The sequence below is a fragment of the Chenopodium album genome, chromosome 9 (genome assembly GCF_948465745.1).
Source record: "Chenopodium album chromosome 9, dcCheAlbu1.1, whole genome shotgun sequence".
In the NCBI taxonomy this organism is placed as follows: Eukaryota; Viridiplantae; Streptophyta; class Magnoliopsida; order Caryophyllales; family Amaranthaceae; genus Chenopodium; species Chenopodium album.
The window spans coordinates 63,953,115-63,970,253 of NC_137842.1; the positions used below are offsets into that span (position 1 = coordinate 63,953,115).

At 31.8% G+C, this 17,139-nt stretch overlaps 3 protein-coding genes across 4 annotated transcripts; 2 read left to right on the forward strand and 1 right to left on the reverse strand.

The window, feature by feature from the left end:
* Positions 1-1,336: 1,336 nt before the first annotated feature.
* On the forward strand, positions 1,337-8,480 carry LOC145560134 (uncharacterized). Of its 2 annotated transcripts, none has more exons than XM_081621396.1 (6): positions 1,337-1,594; positions 1,699-1,803; positions 5,783-6,039; positions 6,565-6,655; positions 8,015-8,126; positions 8,215-8,480. In XM_081621396.1, the coding sequence occupies exons 2-6, from the start codon at positions 1,799-1,801 to the stop codon at positions 8,266-8,268; spliced, it is 519 nt and encodes a 172-aa protein (XP_081477522.1). In that variant the 5' UTR covers positions 1,337-1,594; positions 1,699-1,798; the 3' UTR covers positions 8,269-8,480. The 2 variants fall into 2 exon arrangements, with proteins under 2 accessions (XP_081477522.1, XP_081477521.1); XM_081621395.1 differs by having other exon boundaries at positions 1,341-1,594; positions 8,060-8,126.
* Positions 8,481-10,088: 1,608 nt separating this feature from the next.
* LOC145560136 (26.5 kDa heat shock protein, mitochondrial-like) lies at positions 10,089-11,419 on the forward strand. Its single transcript, XM_081621397.1, has 2 exons — positions 10,089-10,404; positions 10,885-11,419. Exons 1-2 carry the CDS (start codon positions 10,095-10,097, stop codon positions 11,310-11,312), a joined length of 738 nt encoding a protein of 245 aa, XP_081477523.1. The 5' UTR covers positions 10,089-10,094; the 3' UTR covers positions 11,313-11,419.
* A 4,126-nt stretch (positions 11,420-15,545) lies between these two features.
* On the reverse strand, positions 15,546-15,999 carry LOC145557923 (EPIDERMAL PATTERNING FACTOR-like protein 8). Its single transcript, XM_081619100.1, has 2 exons — positions 15,906-15,999; positions 15,546-15,802 (listed from the first exon to the last, which is right to left on the reverse strand). Exons 1-2 carry the CDS (start codon positions 15,997-15,999, stop codon positions 15,546-15,548), a joined length of 351 nt encoding a protein of 116 aa, XP_081475226.1.
* Between the last annotated feature and the right edge of the window lie 1,140 nt (positions 16,000-17,139).

Below are 17,139 nucleotides of genomic sequence, written 5' to 3' on the forward strand. Positions count from 1 at the left end.
TATAAATTTTTGTTTTTCCATAAACTTTTATTACTATCTCTCTTTACTTTTTTGTAAACCCCATATAAATTTATCTTTCTAGTATACTTTTACTTCTTTTTATTTAACTTTATTAATACCCGCGAAATCAACCCAAAAGGGTCGTTCTTTCGGGGACGGAGGGAGTATAAAATAGGAAATAAAATCTAAGTTAAAAGTGGAATACATTCAATATGGATATATATTTTTAAAACGCTCAAAATAATATATGAAACTAACAAACTAAAACGGAGGGAGTACTATGTATATGGTTCATTCATTCGGTGAAAATTCTAATATCCCTCTTAATGCAATAATGTAGTCTTGATCTTATGATGGTACATATTGCTCCAAAGAAATGAGTATTCGATTTATATACTCAATGTATCAATTAAAGTAAACATTACTTTCTAAACGTACTATCATTATTTGAAATGAAATGAATTACATTCATCTTTTGTTAAGACTTAACATTGTTGTACTAACTAATATATATATAGTAAGAATGATTTCCTTAGCCATTTATATTCTCTAATGTAAGAAAGGGATGACAACATATTGTGAATTTTGTAAAGTCGTTACAAAGAACGTTTTATCTTTAAAGGTGACTAAGGTACAGTCTTCTCACTCGAAGATTATTTATCTCATCTTATAAATAATAAGATTATCTTATACTTTGTATGAATTTATTAGCTCTTATCATATACTAGACTTGTTTGGTTTTATTGTTTTAGTCTCATGACTTTTGGCTTTTTATTTATTTTTATCAAACAACTATTTTTATGTGTTTGGTGTGACTTTTTCTTTAGCTAAAAACTCGATTTTCGTCAAAAGCATAAGAGTGGCTTTTTTGCATTTGCTTTTATTGTTACTAAATACTACGAGTAATTACATTTCTATCCTAATTTACACCCCCTCAACTTCCTCTTCCCAATGTCCTTAAAAGATCATTTTATATAAAAACAGCCAAAAACTAACAACCAAATTTACCAAACGTATCTATTAAGAGCCAACAGTCAAACAACAGACATAATAAGTCAATACAATACAAACCATTGGTTGGATCAATTAGGAAAACAGCAAGCATCCAATTGCCAAACAAACCCGTTTGTAAGATAATATATTTGTCGTTTATCTTATCCGTTTACCATATCTACTCTTTTTAAAATGCAAGATGCAAAAATATATTGCACAATTTTGTAAAAAAAAGTGATAATATCTTATCTGAACTTATTAGCCCATAAGACGCTATCTAAAATTACCGACACTACCCTTGATCGTGAAATTACGCGATCAAGAAAAGTGTCGGGCACCTAACATGAGGCCCCATCCATTCGTCAAAGGCGGGCCCGTGATCACACCTTCTCTTCGTCCTCTTTCTCCCTTTTTTCTGGGTTTCTCTCTCTTTCTCTCTCTCTTCATACCATCTGCTACAGAAGAACAGGAGCAGGGGAGCTAAGAAAAGGGCAAATCAAGCTTCTTCATTGAACCACCCCATTCATCTTCTTTAAGACAAACCAATACTTGATTCCAGGAAGCGCTTTTCCACTGATTTCATAGTCCTCCTTTACCTCAGGTCAATTTCTATATCCTTGATCTCTTTTTTCTGCTAATTTTTTTAGTTTTTTTTTATTTTATTTTAAATTGGTTTTCTGAGATGGGGTTTTTGGGATTTTTCAGGGCTTTGTGATCTGGGCCTTCCTGGAATCAACCAATGTTGTCAGAAATATCTGGAATTATCTAGCAAAATCTTTGGTTTTGTGAATTTATTCTCGTTTGAATGGGGTAAGTTCTTCTTCTATAAATCTGTTTAATGGGTTTTGATAGTAATTTCTGATTAAATTTTGTATATATTTGCCAATGCAGTGCATAATTGATTGATAATTTTTAATGCAAATATACCTCTTTTTGTTCTGCAATTACTTGGTTTTATTGATGCTAGTTTAATGGACTGATGAATATATAATGTGCAACTTTCATGTAGAAGAAGAGCTTTTTGTTCTGCACTTACATGATTTCATTGAATGAAAAGTTAAGGGATTTTTGGTTTGTATTATATTTGGGTTCCACATTATAGATGTGATTTATGAGTGTAAAAAAGTCACCTTTAGGGTTCTTATCCTGTATTCTGATAAGGTAACAATACTGTTTGATAGTAAAAATTAAAAATTGGCTCAATTTATGTAGTGAGAAAGGAAGTTTTGGAACTATATTAGGACTTTGATGGGGTAATACTGTTGGAAAGCTAAAAGTGTGTAAGATTATCATATGTTGATGGATTGTTTGCAATTGGTGGAAATGGTTATCTCCAAATTATCTACTTTTAGTTATTCGAGGGATTTAAAATTGTGACATTTTAATCAAGTACCTATCTTGACCGAGGAAATAACAATTTAGGTTACTTTACTTAGCTCATATGATGATTAATTGTTTGCGATTGGTGGTACTGTTCCCACTTTTTGACTTTTAGTATTTACGGAGTTGAAATGCTGACATAATTATCAAGTAATTGTCTTGACTGAGGAAATAACAATTTAGGTTACTTTACGTATGCTCATGGATGTAGGTTAGATATCAACTGTCAAGGCTCTTGGATGTGGGAAGGAGGATTGTTATTTGTGAATAAATGATTTTTCTTGATCTTCAGCTTCCTTGATGTTTGAGTTTAGATCTTTGTTTGATTGGGAAAATTTGGATGGAAACAGAAGTAAAGGAAGACTTTGGTTACATTAATTGTTAGGAAAAGGTAAAAGAGGGAAGTGAAGATATGTAGATATCCGTAAGAAGCACTCGTAGATTGGATCGAAAGAATATCGGTAGCATTTGTCCTCTTTATATCCCATCACGTCAGTTACTATTATTAGCTAAGCAGACAAAGGATTCCTTTTGGTTCCAACCATTGAGACACTTGATAGAAATGCTACCTAGTGACCTCTCTTCTTCCTTAGTTCCTTTTATTTGCTTTTCTCATTCTTTTGGTTCATTTTACTTCCTTATTGATTGTGTTTATCAGCCAAACAAACTGTAGCATTTTGGTGGACTATGTGGTCTATGCTTTATGGAGCTGGCTGCTTATGCTGGACTTATCCTAGTATAAACTGTAAAGCTATGAGAATAAAGGAAACACAATGATTCATTGCCTGATTCTGGATTTTAAACTGTAATTAGGCCTCTTGCACATTACTGGAATAATCTCATCTTGGTTTGAAGTGCAAAGTTCAATAAGGATTAAAAGTTTCCCGATTGTAGCTTAGCGAATAGAATTGGGAATGTTACGGCATTATTCTGCAACTATGTCAGTCACACTCAGTGGTTGACCTAAAAGGGATGTAGTTGGATTAACTGATTAAGAAGATTCTGGATGGAGGAGGTGGATATTGAATGAGGTACAAAGGACCCAGGGAATTGCTGTTTTGTTAATTGGGTGAAATACTGAAATCTCATCTCTTTGATGATGTGCATGTTAATGATGGGGAACATTCTTTTGTTGGAGAGTCAGCCCTGTGATAGAGTTTGAGAGGATTGAGACACATGGAATCAGGTAAAGAGATGGTTAAACCCAAGTATGCTTCCATGTGTAGAAGTTCTATGTATAAAATTCATTTATTTTTATAATAGCAAAATCAAAGCGTTTGATATTGATGTGCAGGATGTTGAATATTTTGGTTTATATTGGAAGATTTGCTCTTGGTAACTTGATGCTTAAGGACATCGTTGTGAGGAAATAATAAATTGAATTCCCTCTTGAACTAAATTCCTCATGCTATCGAGTAATTTTGAGATACAATAATGGAGGGAAGGATAGGGGAGGGAAAGGAAGGGATGAGTCTTCCTCCATTTGGAGAGCAAAAATGGGAGGTGAGGGAATTAGGAGGAAGAAAAATGGTTTCCTTCCACAATTAGAAACAAATCTTTCCAAATTAGAGAAGATTTGGAAGGAAAACTGTACCTATCTCTCCAGCACTACTCTTTGTAGCCTCCACCACAGTCCACAGGCCATCTCATCTTCCGCTGCCATGTCCACCGTATCAATTGCGCCATATCCAAACTTTTCTTCTCTTAATAAAAAATCGATCTTAAGAAATTTTGTTTTCTGATATTGATTTCAACGTATAAAAATTTCAAATGTTGTGATACAAAATTTATACAAAATTTTTGGTTTTGGTTTACAAAAATTGATTTTCCATGAAATTTGGTTTATTTTCATGAATTAAGTTTCAGAAAATTGAGTTATGGTTCTTCATAAATCGATTTTCTGGAATATAAAAGGATTTTTAATATACGAAAATTAATTTTTAGAAAATATGTTATTTTTCTAAAATCAACATTCAGAAAATTTTGTTTTGATTTTCAAAAATCAATTTTTCAGAAATTTTTCCAGAATTTTATATTTTGAAATTTTGATATGTGAATTATTGATTTTGAAAAATTGAATGGGAAAAGTTCACAAGAACAAGCAAATTCCCTCACTCTCTCTAATTTTATTTTCTGAATTATCCAAATGATGGATTTTGTTTCCTTCACCTTCCCTTCCTTCATCTTCCATCCCCTCCCTTTCCTACCAAAAATTCTATCCAAACACTATGTGAGAGAAATCTTGGAAGAAGTGTTCATCAGATATTAGTCATATCCCTCAGCCTTTTTGGCCCTTTGCTGAGATTTGTGCTTAGAGAGACATAATAGAAACTGTGAGAATCATTATATAGGTTGGGGGTAATGGGTTAGAGTAGTGTTCTTGATCACCTTTTAATGATAACTTGTGGATATTTTTTCGTGGAGCCGAGGATGCTTCTTAACCATGTAAAGAGTGATGGACACAATGATCAGAAGACTTTGTGCTCCATTGTTTTAAACGCACTATATTATTTATCTATTATACCATTGTTTAATGTACTAACTTCTTGCTCATATAACTCAAATTTACATAGATGATAAATTTTCTCAATTGTTTGATATAGATTAATACATCTAAAAGAGACTCGCTGCAGGCTGATTCTAAAGCAAAATTTTGAGAGCTAAAACAAGGAGAGAAGAAAAGGGGGTGAAGAAGTGTAAGAGAATGGTGGAAGGTAGAGCCCTTTGTAGCTCATCTTTATAGGCCTGTATATCATGTTGTTAGAGATGAAATCTATAGTTCAATTGGGTGGCAGGGTTACTACAGGTTTTCTAGTAAACTTTGGCAACTAGCATAACTACGTTTGCGCATATCAGTCTTATTCAACTTGACCTACTTTGTAGGTAGCAAGTGAATTCCTGACGAGAAAGTATATGGGTTTGACATATTGGGATGAGATTCTAATGTATGCTATACAGGTGCTCTATTCATTCTTTGTTGCAGGGGATGATCCCAGCTAAGATGCTGACAAGCACTTTGCTGCTGACATGCTGATTTGATAAGCCAATGGAAAACAACTGAGGGGTTACAAACATGTCGGCAAGAAAGTTGAATTTTAGAAATTTTTTTGTTGGTGGGTTTCTCTTTTTAGAGTTCTTAGGTTAGTCTAATAGCTGGAATGTTCTAATTGCTGATAGCATCAAGCCAGATTTCAATCCCGTTAACCTTTTTGAATACTGGCTTGATATATATATATATACATATATATATTATCCATCTGAAAGCTCCTCTTATAATTTTTTGAAGGCTTATGTATGTTACATTGATACTCTTGATGACAATTGGCTTTTGGCTTTAATGTTTTCTGTGCCATTATGTTAGCCAAATGTGATTGATTTCTAAAAGCATATATGTTTTGTAACAGAGCAGTGGTTGCCTTGCATGTTTTATTAAGCCTGAGTCAATAGCATCTTTGGATGAGCGTCCAAAGGGCCTTATAAACCAAGGTCAAGAGAGAAGGGCACCCAGTATTTCCAGGGATTATTGGACCACAAGTGTGGGTGATATGGACAACAGTGCAATGCAGTCACAAGGAAGCTTGTCTTCAATCAACGCGTCATTTCAAGCCCCTGATACACCTGCTGGTGTCAGCAGCTCCAATCCGCCTTCTGAATTTGTAAACCATGGCAAGTTCAAACTGCAGTAAACATTTAATTTTTAAACTGAGTTTTATGAATATTATATCTAGGCTATCAATTGGTCTGATCTAGATTAACTTCCTTTGTTCCCTTAATACTAAAACATGAGGGGGGTTTACGCTTTGCAATTTAAACCCTAAAATTATCTTTAATATATAACGGTAAAAATTATGTTAAGTTTATATTGGCCCAAATCTAAAAAGAACTCACTTGATTATGTTTTTCTTACTGATAAATCACAATATGAGTTTTTAGAATAGTTTTGAATGGTGTCTAAAGTACAGACGTTGTAATATCAAAGGAGTGGAGGAAGTATATGTTTGGCTTCTATTCCATTGGATTTGTTTCCACATGGATGAGACTTATATGACTGTTTCTGATTGAACTAATTCGTGCATTGCTATGGAGAGTGATTGAAGCTTGTCAGATTGGCTTTTATCTTTTCTACATAATTGCATTCTGTCTTAATTTCTTTTATATTCATTCTCATATTTTCTAATATGTTGTTGGCAGGTCTCCATCTCTGGAACCAGACCAGGCAACGCTGGGTAGATAATAAAAATCAAAGTAATAAAGGGCAGCAAGTTCGTGATCCAAAAATAAGGTTAGCTCACTATATTATTTTGAATTTGTTCAAATTACTAGCTCTTCATTTTGCAAATTGCATGGTAATTTGTTCTGGTTTTCTTTAATGTATCTGAGTAATTGAGTATGTTTCCCGTTTTAAGTTAATGAGGGTGTACCTATTCTGCATTTGTTGAATTTTAAAGGGTAATTTCACTACATAATTAAAGCTTTTGAAAAGTTTAATATCGAAGCAGAAGGTCAACAGCTTGTGCTGGAAATATTGAAAGAAATCTTTTGGACCAGTTATGATAAAATGAGGGATTTTATTGGGTGATTGAAAATGTGGTTTATTGCTTGAAAGTTGTGGATCCTGTCAAACATGTTGTGTATGAATTTTTCAGTAGTTATTAGGAGAAAGGAGGTCTGCAAAGAGAGGTGTGGCGTAAGCTAGTAAGCGAAGGGATCAGCAGGTTTTCTAATTGGGTTGGTTACTCAGTGTGTGGAACCTATCTTGTCAAAATTAAAGCCTTTTGAAGTCTCTTGTAAGATCTAGGGTGGAGTGTGACTATGACTCTGGGATTTCATTTTTCATGATGTTTGACTTGCTGTATTAAAAATGTTAATGATACACTGTGTTCGTTTAGTGAAGCTAGAACTGTTACGGGAGCTCTATTGAACTCCTGGCTCACTGCTGCCTGACTTTCGGCAGTACTTGGGTTACAGAGAATCGTTCCACTCTGATACCATCTGTTGTGAATGTTTTTTACTTGGTGTGCTCCTTGTATTTCCATGTCTTCATGTCCCCTTTATGTCATTCAAGTTTATCTTTACTCGATGTGTTGGAAGCTGGGCAAAACAAAAGATGTGTTCGTTGGTGGAGATTATGGTTGAAGTGTTGAACCATTGAGGGATAAACGGTCTGTCAAAGTGTAGAAGCTGGTTATTTTGTTAAAAGAATATATAAATAATTTGAAGGTGTGAAACCTGTTTCTTATGAGTTTTGACTAATTGGCGATGTTTGTTGAAGGAAAGTGGTCGGGATCATTTAGGGAAAATCTCTGTTGGCTGTTCTCTACTTTAAATTGATTTTGTTCATATGGTTGTGAATATGATTCGTTAACTTGAAGAATGATTGCTTTTGTTAATAGCCTTCCCAGTTTGTTTGGGGGGTTTTATTGGGGGGGAATGGGGGTGGTTTGCTGCCTCTTGGTCCATATGTGAAGAGCAGCCATCTCCTTTCATTGTTGCTGCATGGTGCTGTCCTTAGGATCTAAGTCCGTACCAATAATGCTCCTCGATCTGTTATCATTGCTTATTTGCTTTTCTGTTGCGGAATACATCCTTTGAATTGTTTTTGATTTCCCCCCTTTTTTCCCCATTTCTTTGATCTTGTCAGCAACCATGATTTCAACGTACTTGATTCGTTCTGGCCTTCTTGCAGTTGGAACGCAACTTATGAGAGCTTACTTGGAAGTAACAAGCCGTTTGGTCAGCCAGTACCTCTCGCAGTAAGCCATATTCTTCATGGATTATATGAAACTGTGTAATGATGACAAATCCTTTTGGCTAACTTCAGTTCTGTCAACACTTTTCCAGGAAATGGTAGATTTTCTTGTAGATATCTGGGAGCAGGAAGGGATGTATGACTGACGTTTGGTGAAGCCGAGATCTGGGTAGGTAGTAGCATCAAGTGACAAACCCACTTATTGTGATCTAATTGCCTGAGATGAAAAGATAGAAATGCATTTGGGGGATAAACTTCATTTGTACCATTGTCGCGACTTTTTCATAATGCTTATTTAGGTTTCCTCATGTGCTGTAACTGGGTTTTTTAACTAATGGAACTTGCTGCTGTTTATTCATATGAATCATCTTTTGCCTGAATCTGTTCAATTGTTCTTTGAACGGAAGCTTCTGGTTTTGTGAGAGATCAAAATCATTATGATAGTGAATTACTCCCATCTCTTTCATAATAACCAGTTTGAATTATGAAATGAAAGTTGAAAGCTTGGAACATTTCAAACATGGAAGGTTACCTATAAATACAATTTGATTTGAGATTATAGTGGCATAGTCGCGTAGATGAGTTTTTTGTCTTGAAAAAAAGACCAAAACCGAGATATATGGAACATGACTATGGTGTAAAAAATTAGACAAGATCTCTCAAACGATCATGTCATATGGCAATGCAACTCTCTTACAACCCAAAAATCGTGCCATGTAGGATATGAAATCAAAGAAATGCATCATAATGTGAAAATCTTGGACGGAAACAATATGACTTAGGGTATGTTCTAATTTACTGAGCTGAACCGAATATTTTATAAGAGAAAGAAATGAAGAACTGAACTAATTGGAGCAGAGCTGAACTGAACTGTAATTAAATGATTTACTATTCTGAATGGCCCAAATAATTCAAACCACTCGAACCAAACGATCCAAAATATTCAAAATGTGATTCGAACTCAACCTATTGACCTGAATTGATTGGTCTAAATATGTGTAATAACAAGTGAAATAAACAAGCACATCAATCAATCAACCTATACTAAAAGCGAATTTAAAGTGACACTTGTCATGATGTCATTAAAAATTTTCCCGCCTTTTTTTCCTTACCTTTTTTTTTCTTTTGGCAAATTTGAATGACATGCATTTTATAACCTACAATAATACTTACTTCCATTTTGACAACACATTTAATCCAATCATACTAAATTATTTTTTTTTAATTATTTTTTTAACATATATTAGGAATGTTTTAGTTACAAATATACTAACATAGATTAAAATTAAGGTACTGAAACATATCATTATCCAAGATTATTACGAGTATAATATTATCAATTTTTTTTCCTCCAACTTAAAATTTATTTAAATTAAAATTAAAATAGAAAAAATTATTTTGGTAGCATACTTCGTATAAATCTTAAAATTTTACATAACGTTTAAAAAAACAACTGCACAAAATCATTTTATTATACTATACTCCTCTATTTTTTTATAAGTTATTGTTGGATTTGTACATTTGTCCAGACACAACTTTGACCATCAATATCTTTAATTAGAGAATATTATTTTGTTATAAATATTTTTTGGTTAAATTATTGTTGAATTAACACCATTATTCTTTATAATATGTTGTAATGTTTAATTATGACCGCGGGACTTAACCTAGTATATTGATATATGAGAACATTAGTAAGAAGATAGGAATATATTACAACAGTCTAGAGCACGAAAACTATTTAATTAAATAAAAGTAGTTCGAGAAACAACATGAAGGTTGTATTTAGTTCTAGTTAAAGTGATTCTAAACGACGTGTCATAATATCCAGAAACTTTCCGACACTTCTTTGATTTCCCTTTATATTCTCACCTTCATTTAACAGTCTCAATCACTAAATCTAACCAAAAAATAAAAATAAAAATAAAAAAACAACTTAAACGACATCGTTTTACTCTTGTCTCTTGAAAAAATGGCAGTGGCAAGACTAGCTTTGAAGAATTTGCAGCAAAAAACAGCTTCTAATATTCTTAATAATAATAATACTAATTTAATTGGGGAGAGATTGGGTGGTGTGCAAGTCCATGGTTGGAAGTATGGTCTTCTACAGAGGCTATCAACATCAGCTGGATCAGATGGTAAAGAAGTGGCTGTTCAAAGTGATGAAGGCGGTCGCAGCCGAAACCTTAGTAGCCGGTGGAGGTCCTTGTTGCCTAGACCGTTTCGAAAGCCGGCTAGTCTTTGGAGGAGGAGGGATCGTGCTCGTGACACTCACCCTTTAGGTACTCCCTCTGTCCTAAATTAATTGTTTTATATAGCGTCGTTAATTACACGTGTTGTTTCTATTGCATACTTGAGTGTATATAATTACGTGCTTTATAGTGACATATGTCACGCTACATGTACAGGGTAACATATTTACACATATATATGGCTCCCAAAGCAATTACTACAATGTTAATATTTTTAATTACTAATGTATAAAAATTATAAATATTTGATATTAAAATAGTATAAATAGAGATGAATCTAACAAGATGCCACGTGATTATATTTTTGTTTAAGTAAAACACATGAATATTGTAAAAGTCAAACTGTTGTAACTATAACAATAAATAGAGAAAGTATATATCTTCATTTAGGTGTACAATAAAATATATTTGGGTGACTAAACTTGTTGTGTATGTACTTGGTAGACTGAATTATCTTCAATTAATGCTGATTGAAACACAAACTTAACTATTTCTCTAATCATTTTGCAGAAAATTTCACAAACCCTAGCCTAGGAAATGCACTATTAGAAGCAGCAGAAAACATGAACAGGCTATTTGAAAATGTGATACCAACACAAATGATGATGACACCACCCACACAACTCATGGGCAAGTTCAAAGAGACGGATGAAAGCTACAAGCTACGTTACGACGTGCCGGGTTTAAGTAAGGATGATCTTAAGGTGACCGTCGATGATGGCGTGCTAAAGATTCGTGGAGAGCGAAAGGTGGAGGAGGAAGATGAGTCTGATGATGAGTATTTCATGAGTTATGGGTACTACAACACTAGCCTAGTTTTGCCTGATGATGCTAAACAAGATGATATCAAGGCTGAGTTAAAGGATGGTGTGCTCACTATTACTATACCTAAAACTGAGTCTCATGGAAAAGATGTTAAGGAGATTGAAGTTAACTAAGTTGGAATTTTTAGTTTGTTTTTGTTTGAATGAGTGATGTTTGATTGTGAATGATGAAATAATGTTTAGTGATGTTAAATTGTCTTAAGGTGGATGTTAAAATCTAATTCAATGTTCATTATGTATTCTTAAGTGTTATTTTGGGTTATATATGTTACATTTTTGTTTTACTACATTAATTTGTGCTCAAATAGACAAACACCATTGATTTCGAATCCAATCTAAAATTTGCAAGAAAATATGTTGACTCGCGTACAAAGGGACTTGTATTTTTCAATTGATTAAACACGGTCTATTGCTTATTAAATACCTAAGGAGGCTTTATTCATCTGAAATAACCTGAACTGAAATTGACTATAAAAAGTATAAAAGAGCATGTAAGTAACTTAAACCCGAAAATACACCTAATGTTATGTGTCCCTTAGCTAGTACGGAGTACACAATAATATGGATTATGGATGATTTTTAAGACTTTCTTTTATTATCAAGAATTATTTTGTCTACCTGTATTATGAATTAAGTAAAGTGTATTACAAGCAAGAGGTGGTCCCGAGAAAAGGGGAAGTCTTATTCTGTTGTTAGCGAAACCTGACGTACTGTGTGCTTACTTGATCAACAGTCACTGATTTAGCAACATGCCAGATTCCGTTTTCAGAACTCACTTTTTTACTATAACCTCACAGTTTTTCTACTCATGTTATCATGTACGGATCCAATTTTCGTTAGTTCCTTAGAAATAATTAACTTATCAAATGTTTGGAATTTGGATAAATGGATAAGATAACGTAGAATTATAATGTCATGTTAATATCCTAAATTATCAAAAAATTATCAAAGATACCAGTAACTAAATTATTTAAATATGTCAACAATAAAACACATCTAGTGTGATCGTTATGATACATTAAGGGTCTGTTCTCATTGACTGAACTGAGCTGAACTGAATTGAATATTTTATAAGAGAAGGAAATTAGGAGCTGAACTGAACTGAACTGAATTTCAACGTGTGAGAACAGACCCTAACTCATACTTCGTATGTAACTTGAATGGTACGGAGTTTACATAATTTTTTTTGATGTTTCACCTGGTTCACCCTTAGGGTTAATCTGGATTCGGGGATCAGTTTTGGGTGGTTAGGTTTCAGTCCCCTCCCGATTGTTGTTGTGGAGGATCGAACACGAGTCTTCCCTACCAAGTGTAGTCCCAATCAGCACTACACCAACATCCAATTGGTACGGAGTTTACATAATTGAATGTTAATTAATTGATATGTATACATTGATGCAATAATGCATACTCTGTAATAAAAAAAAATAAAATAAAATAAAATAAACAGTGTGGATCTTCTCTTGTTGCCAAGGTACTGACCATCTTCCATTTACCATGTCAGATTCAGTCAAATATCAATAATGTAGAAATCTTGAAAGGTGCATATGAGGTAAAAAAAAATATCAATAAAATCCAAGGGTCATTAACTCAATATATCACTTTTCTTTATGTTATTTGGAAAGAGTAGGGCAATTGTTGTGTACAAGATTTACGGAGTATCATATTTCAAGACTTTAATCGACATTTAATCATATGTTACAGAAAGAATTAATAAGTCCTCCCCTTTTGTTTTTAGGGGATCACATATATGCCCTAAAAGGAGTATAGTAATTATTTTATGTCAAATGAGCGAAAAGAAAACACATTTGAATACACCTACTTTGCTCTATGTACACCCAGGTGTATATGAAAGGTTCTCAAAGGAGCATGTCTTTACCTATTTTGCATAATTCTATTTAGATCACCTATTGTTATGTTTTAATGTTGGTTCACATAGCTTTTTAGGATTTTTGAGTAACTTTCTATTGACAATTATATAGCAACTAACATTTGTTTAAATTCACCACTAATCTCCTTGTCTCATTGTGAGGCAGTTCGTTGCTACTTGTTAATCCATACTGCCATACTGGTATTAAAAACTGGATACAAAGTTTATGCTTTATCTATACTTTTTTTGTCCCCAATTGTTTGTCGGTTTGTTCCATTATCATTTTTTACTTTGTTAATTAGTTTTTGACATTAAAGCTGTGATCAACATGTTATATATACTTCGTATAAAATATAGAAATGTGCCAATCTTTTAAGGATAACCTTATAAAGAATAATGTGGGACAAACACCAAGGGATATAGGACAAAAAGAGTACTCTAATTCTACTCCATTTGTTTTCATTGTATAAAATCTTGATTTTTAGAATATACACTTTAGCAATTCAACATTTTTTGTAAAAATCTATTAAAGGAAACAAAAAATTAGCAAAAGGAGAGTGATATGTGGGAACTATGTACGTAGTACTTATGTTACTCTATTTTATAAGGTTGGGTAACATAAAATGGAATATATATACACTACAAAACATGAAGAAGAAATTAAAAGGGCCAAATATGATCACAAGTCATTTCACATGCCCATATACTTGGTATATAATACTAAGATAGATGGGACTCTTCAATGGATCATAGATGTTGTTGTGATCTTGTTAAGTTCCTGTAGATCGATTGACAAACCACTGACCAATAATATGTTGTTGCTTTACAGTTTTACGTTCATATTAATTGGTCTAGAAATTATGGATAAAAAGTACGTACACCACGACCCTTTGTATAATATAAAATTATAATATATATTTTGCTTTTACTTCTATTTGATTCATGCATGCATATATATATATATATATATATATATATATATATATATATATATATATATATATATATATATATATATATATATATATATATATATATATCAGTATCATGCACTTTTAATTGATTTAGGGCCTGTTCTGTTCCGTTGAAATTCAGTTCAGTTCAGTTCAGCTCAGCTCTTAATTTATGTCTAATGATATTGCTAATGATATAAAGCCAAATATCATTCTTTTAAGCTCTTATTACAACGACAACAACAACAAAAACAACAACAACAATAATAATAATAATAATAATAATAATATTATTATTATTATTATTATTATTATTATTAACAACAACAACAACAACAATAATAATAATAATAATAATATTATTATTATTATTATTATTATTATTAACAACAACAACAACAACAATAATAATAATAATAATAATAATAATAATAATAATAACAATAATAATTGAAATAATAATACTAATAATAATAATCAATAAATAATAATAATAATCATCAATAAATAATAATAATAATAATAATAATAATAATAATAATAATAATAATAATAATAATAATAATAATAATAATAAATAGTATATGTGTTTAAAATGTTTAGAGGTTTCAAGTTTTTAATATATTTTCCATACATTTTATAATATATTTTCCATACATTTTATAATTATAATTATTTAGTATATTTTTCGTAAATATTTTAATATGTACATTTGTATATACACATATGTATAGTAATAAATAATCAATAAATAATCAATAAATAATCAAAGATCACTAATCCGTAGTTAAAAATCACTAATTAATAAGTTCAGTTCAGTTCAGTTCAGTTCAGTTCAATTCAGTTCAGCTGAGTTCAGTCAATCGGAACAGGCCCTTAGTATGCACATAACGTATTCAATAATAAATTTGCATATGCTTTAAAATAACAAGAAGAAAAGAAATGTATTAATATAATTGGAGATATCATATCTTAGTAATTTATTTAATTATATAGCTATTAAAAAAATAACTATAGTGGTGTTTAATTTAATTTCAAGGTTTAATAACAATATGAATTGGATCATAATTAAAAATTGATGATATTTAATTCATTCAATCAATGTGATATAAAGATGAGCATAAAATAATATACATACTCATAGTTAAGAAATGGATTTATACTTATAAGATGAACATAAAATAATATACATACTCATAGTTAAGAAATTGACTAATACTTATAAGATGAACATTAGAACATATATACACACATTAAACATTGTTAGAACATAATTAGGCTGTAATAATTGTTATTTAAACTTATAAGATATATTTTTGATATATAATAATGTACAACATATCAGAATAAGAACGAACAATTACTAGATCTATGTATTGTAGTCAATACAACTAAAAAGAAAAAAGAAAAAAGAAAAAAAAAAACATGCATGGATTAACTCACTCATGAGTCATAACCAACCTTACTTGCATTGCATAAATAATGAAAAAAAAAACTCTTACATTATATTGCTAGCTAATGTATTTATGGTTGAAATAACTTATCTCCACATTTGCATTTCCATGCTAGAAGATAATAACTATCATGATTATTATCCCCATAATGATCATCATATGATGTAAACGAGATTAAATCTTTCATCCGATGGCGAGGAGGAACCACAAGTGTGGCGACACAAGGATTGCAATTCAAGCACTTGTTAACACAACTAGGAGGTCTAGAACCCAACACCGGTTTTTTGCTCATCAACTCTTTGCTAGACAAATTCATCTCTTTCTCATCTACACCATTAAACAAAAATAACAAACATAAATCAATAATATAGATATGAAAATAAATATACTCTATTTTTGAACATTAATATATGAACTAACATACACTTACCTGATTTGGAAGGTAAAATAATCAGAGAAATAATAATTGTAGCAGTAACAATTAATTTTATCCTATGTAGTAGGGTTATTGTTGATGGAGCCATTGTATTTGAGTGAGTCTAAGGAATTGAAGTGAAGAAAAAGACGTTAAAAAGAGGAAAGAGAAAATAAAGTTTTTTTTTTTTTTTTTTGGTTAGTTAGGGATTAGAGGAGCAGAAGATGATGAAAGTAGAGTATATATTATGAATGTTGGAGAATTCAGTTTAAGGGTTTAAGGCTGTTTCCTATAAGAGAGACAATTGCTATGATCGATATGAAAGTTTTAGTTCTTCACTCTTCTACTTATTAATGGACCATTGACTCAATAATCTAAGTTTTCAGTTTTTTTTGACTTATTATTTGTGATTTTGGGAATGTGTTACTTTGATTTTAATGGCTGGCTTATTTGTGGGAATCATGATTAATTGACTCAAGTTTTTTCTTTTTTTCTTTTTTTTTTTTTTAAAGACAAAAATAAAAGTAATTTAAAAGATTTACATTGGTCTACTTTGTGTGTGTATGTGTGTGTTTCCGCTTTAAGAAGCAACCCATTAATCCGTAACCTAGCTCACATGCAGTGGCGGATCTAGCTATTCAAATATAACAAGGCATCATGCAAAACAATTTTGTAAGCTAGCAATGTGTCCCCTTAATAGGGTATCTCCAACTTATTATACTAATCACAACTCACAAGTGTATGTACCTAGGAAAGATTAGCATGCATGGAGGTCAAACACTTCGAGCATAAGAATATAAGATTGATTACACAATTACTCATAACAAAATGAAATCCATAACCCCCTCCCCCCACATTAGGTAGGACTATTGTATGTTTTGTGAAGATAATTACCATATGTGAATCGCCACATTGAAAAGAAGAAGAACAATGACTGATATATAAGCTATTACTTCTAATACCAATTAGGTTTTGTATGTTTTGTGAAGATAATTACCATATGTGAATCGCCACATTGAAAAGAAGAAGAACAATGACTGATATATAAGCTATTACTTCTAATACCAATTAGGTTTAGGATGCAACCCTATTGAAACTAAAGCATGTGGTCAAACTCATTTCTAAATTGGGTTTGGTTAGCCTACTCAATACTATACTTTTCATGTAACATTTTAATAAACTCAAATATGTACTAAGAATTATATATAACCCATTAACCCCTATGCCCTACTTTCAAAGATAATACTCC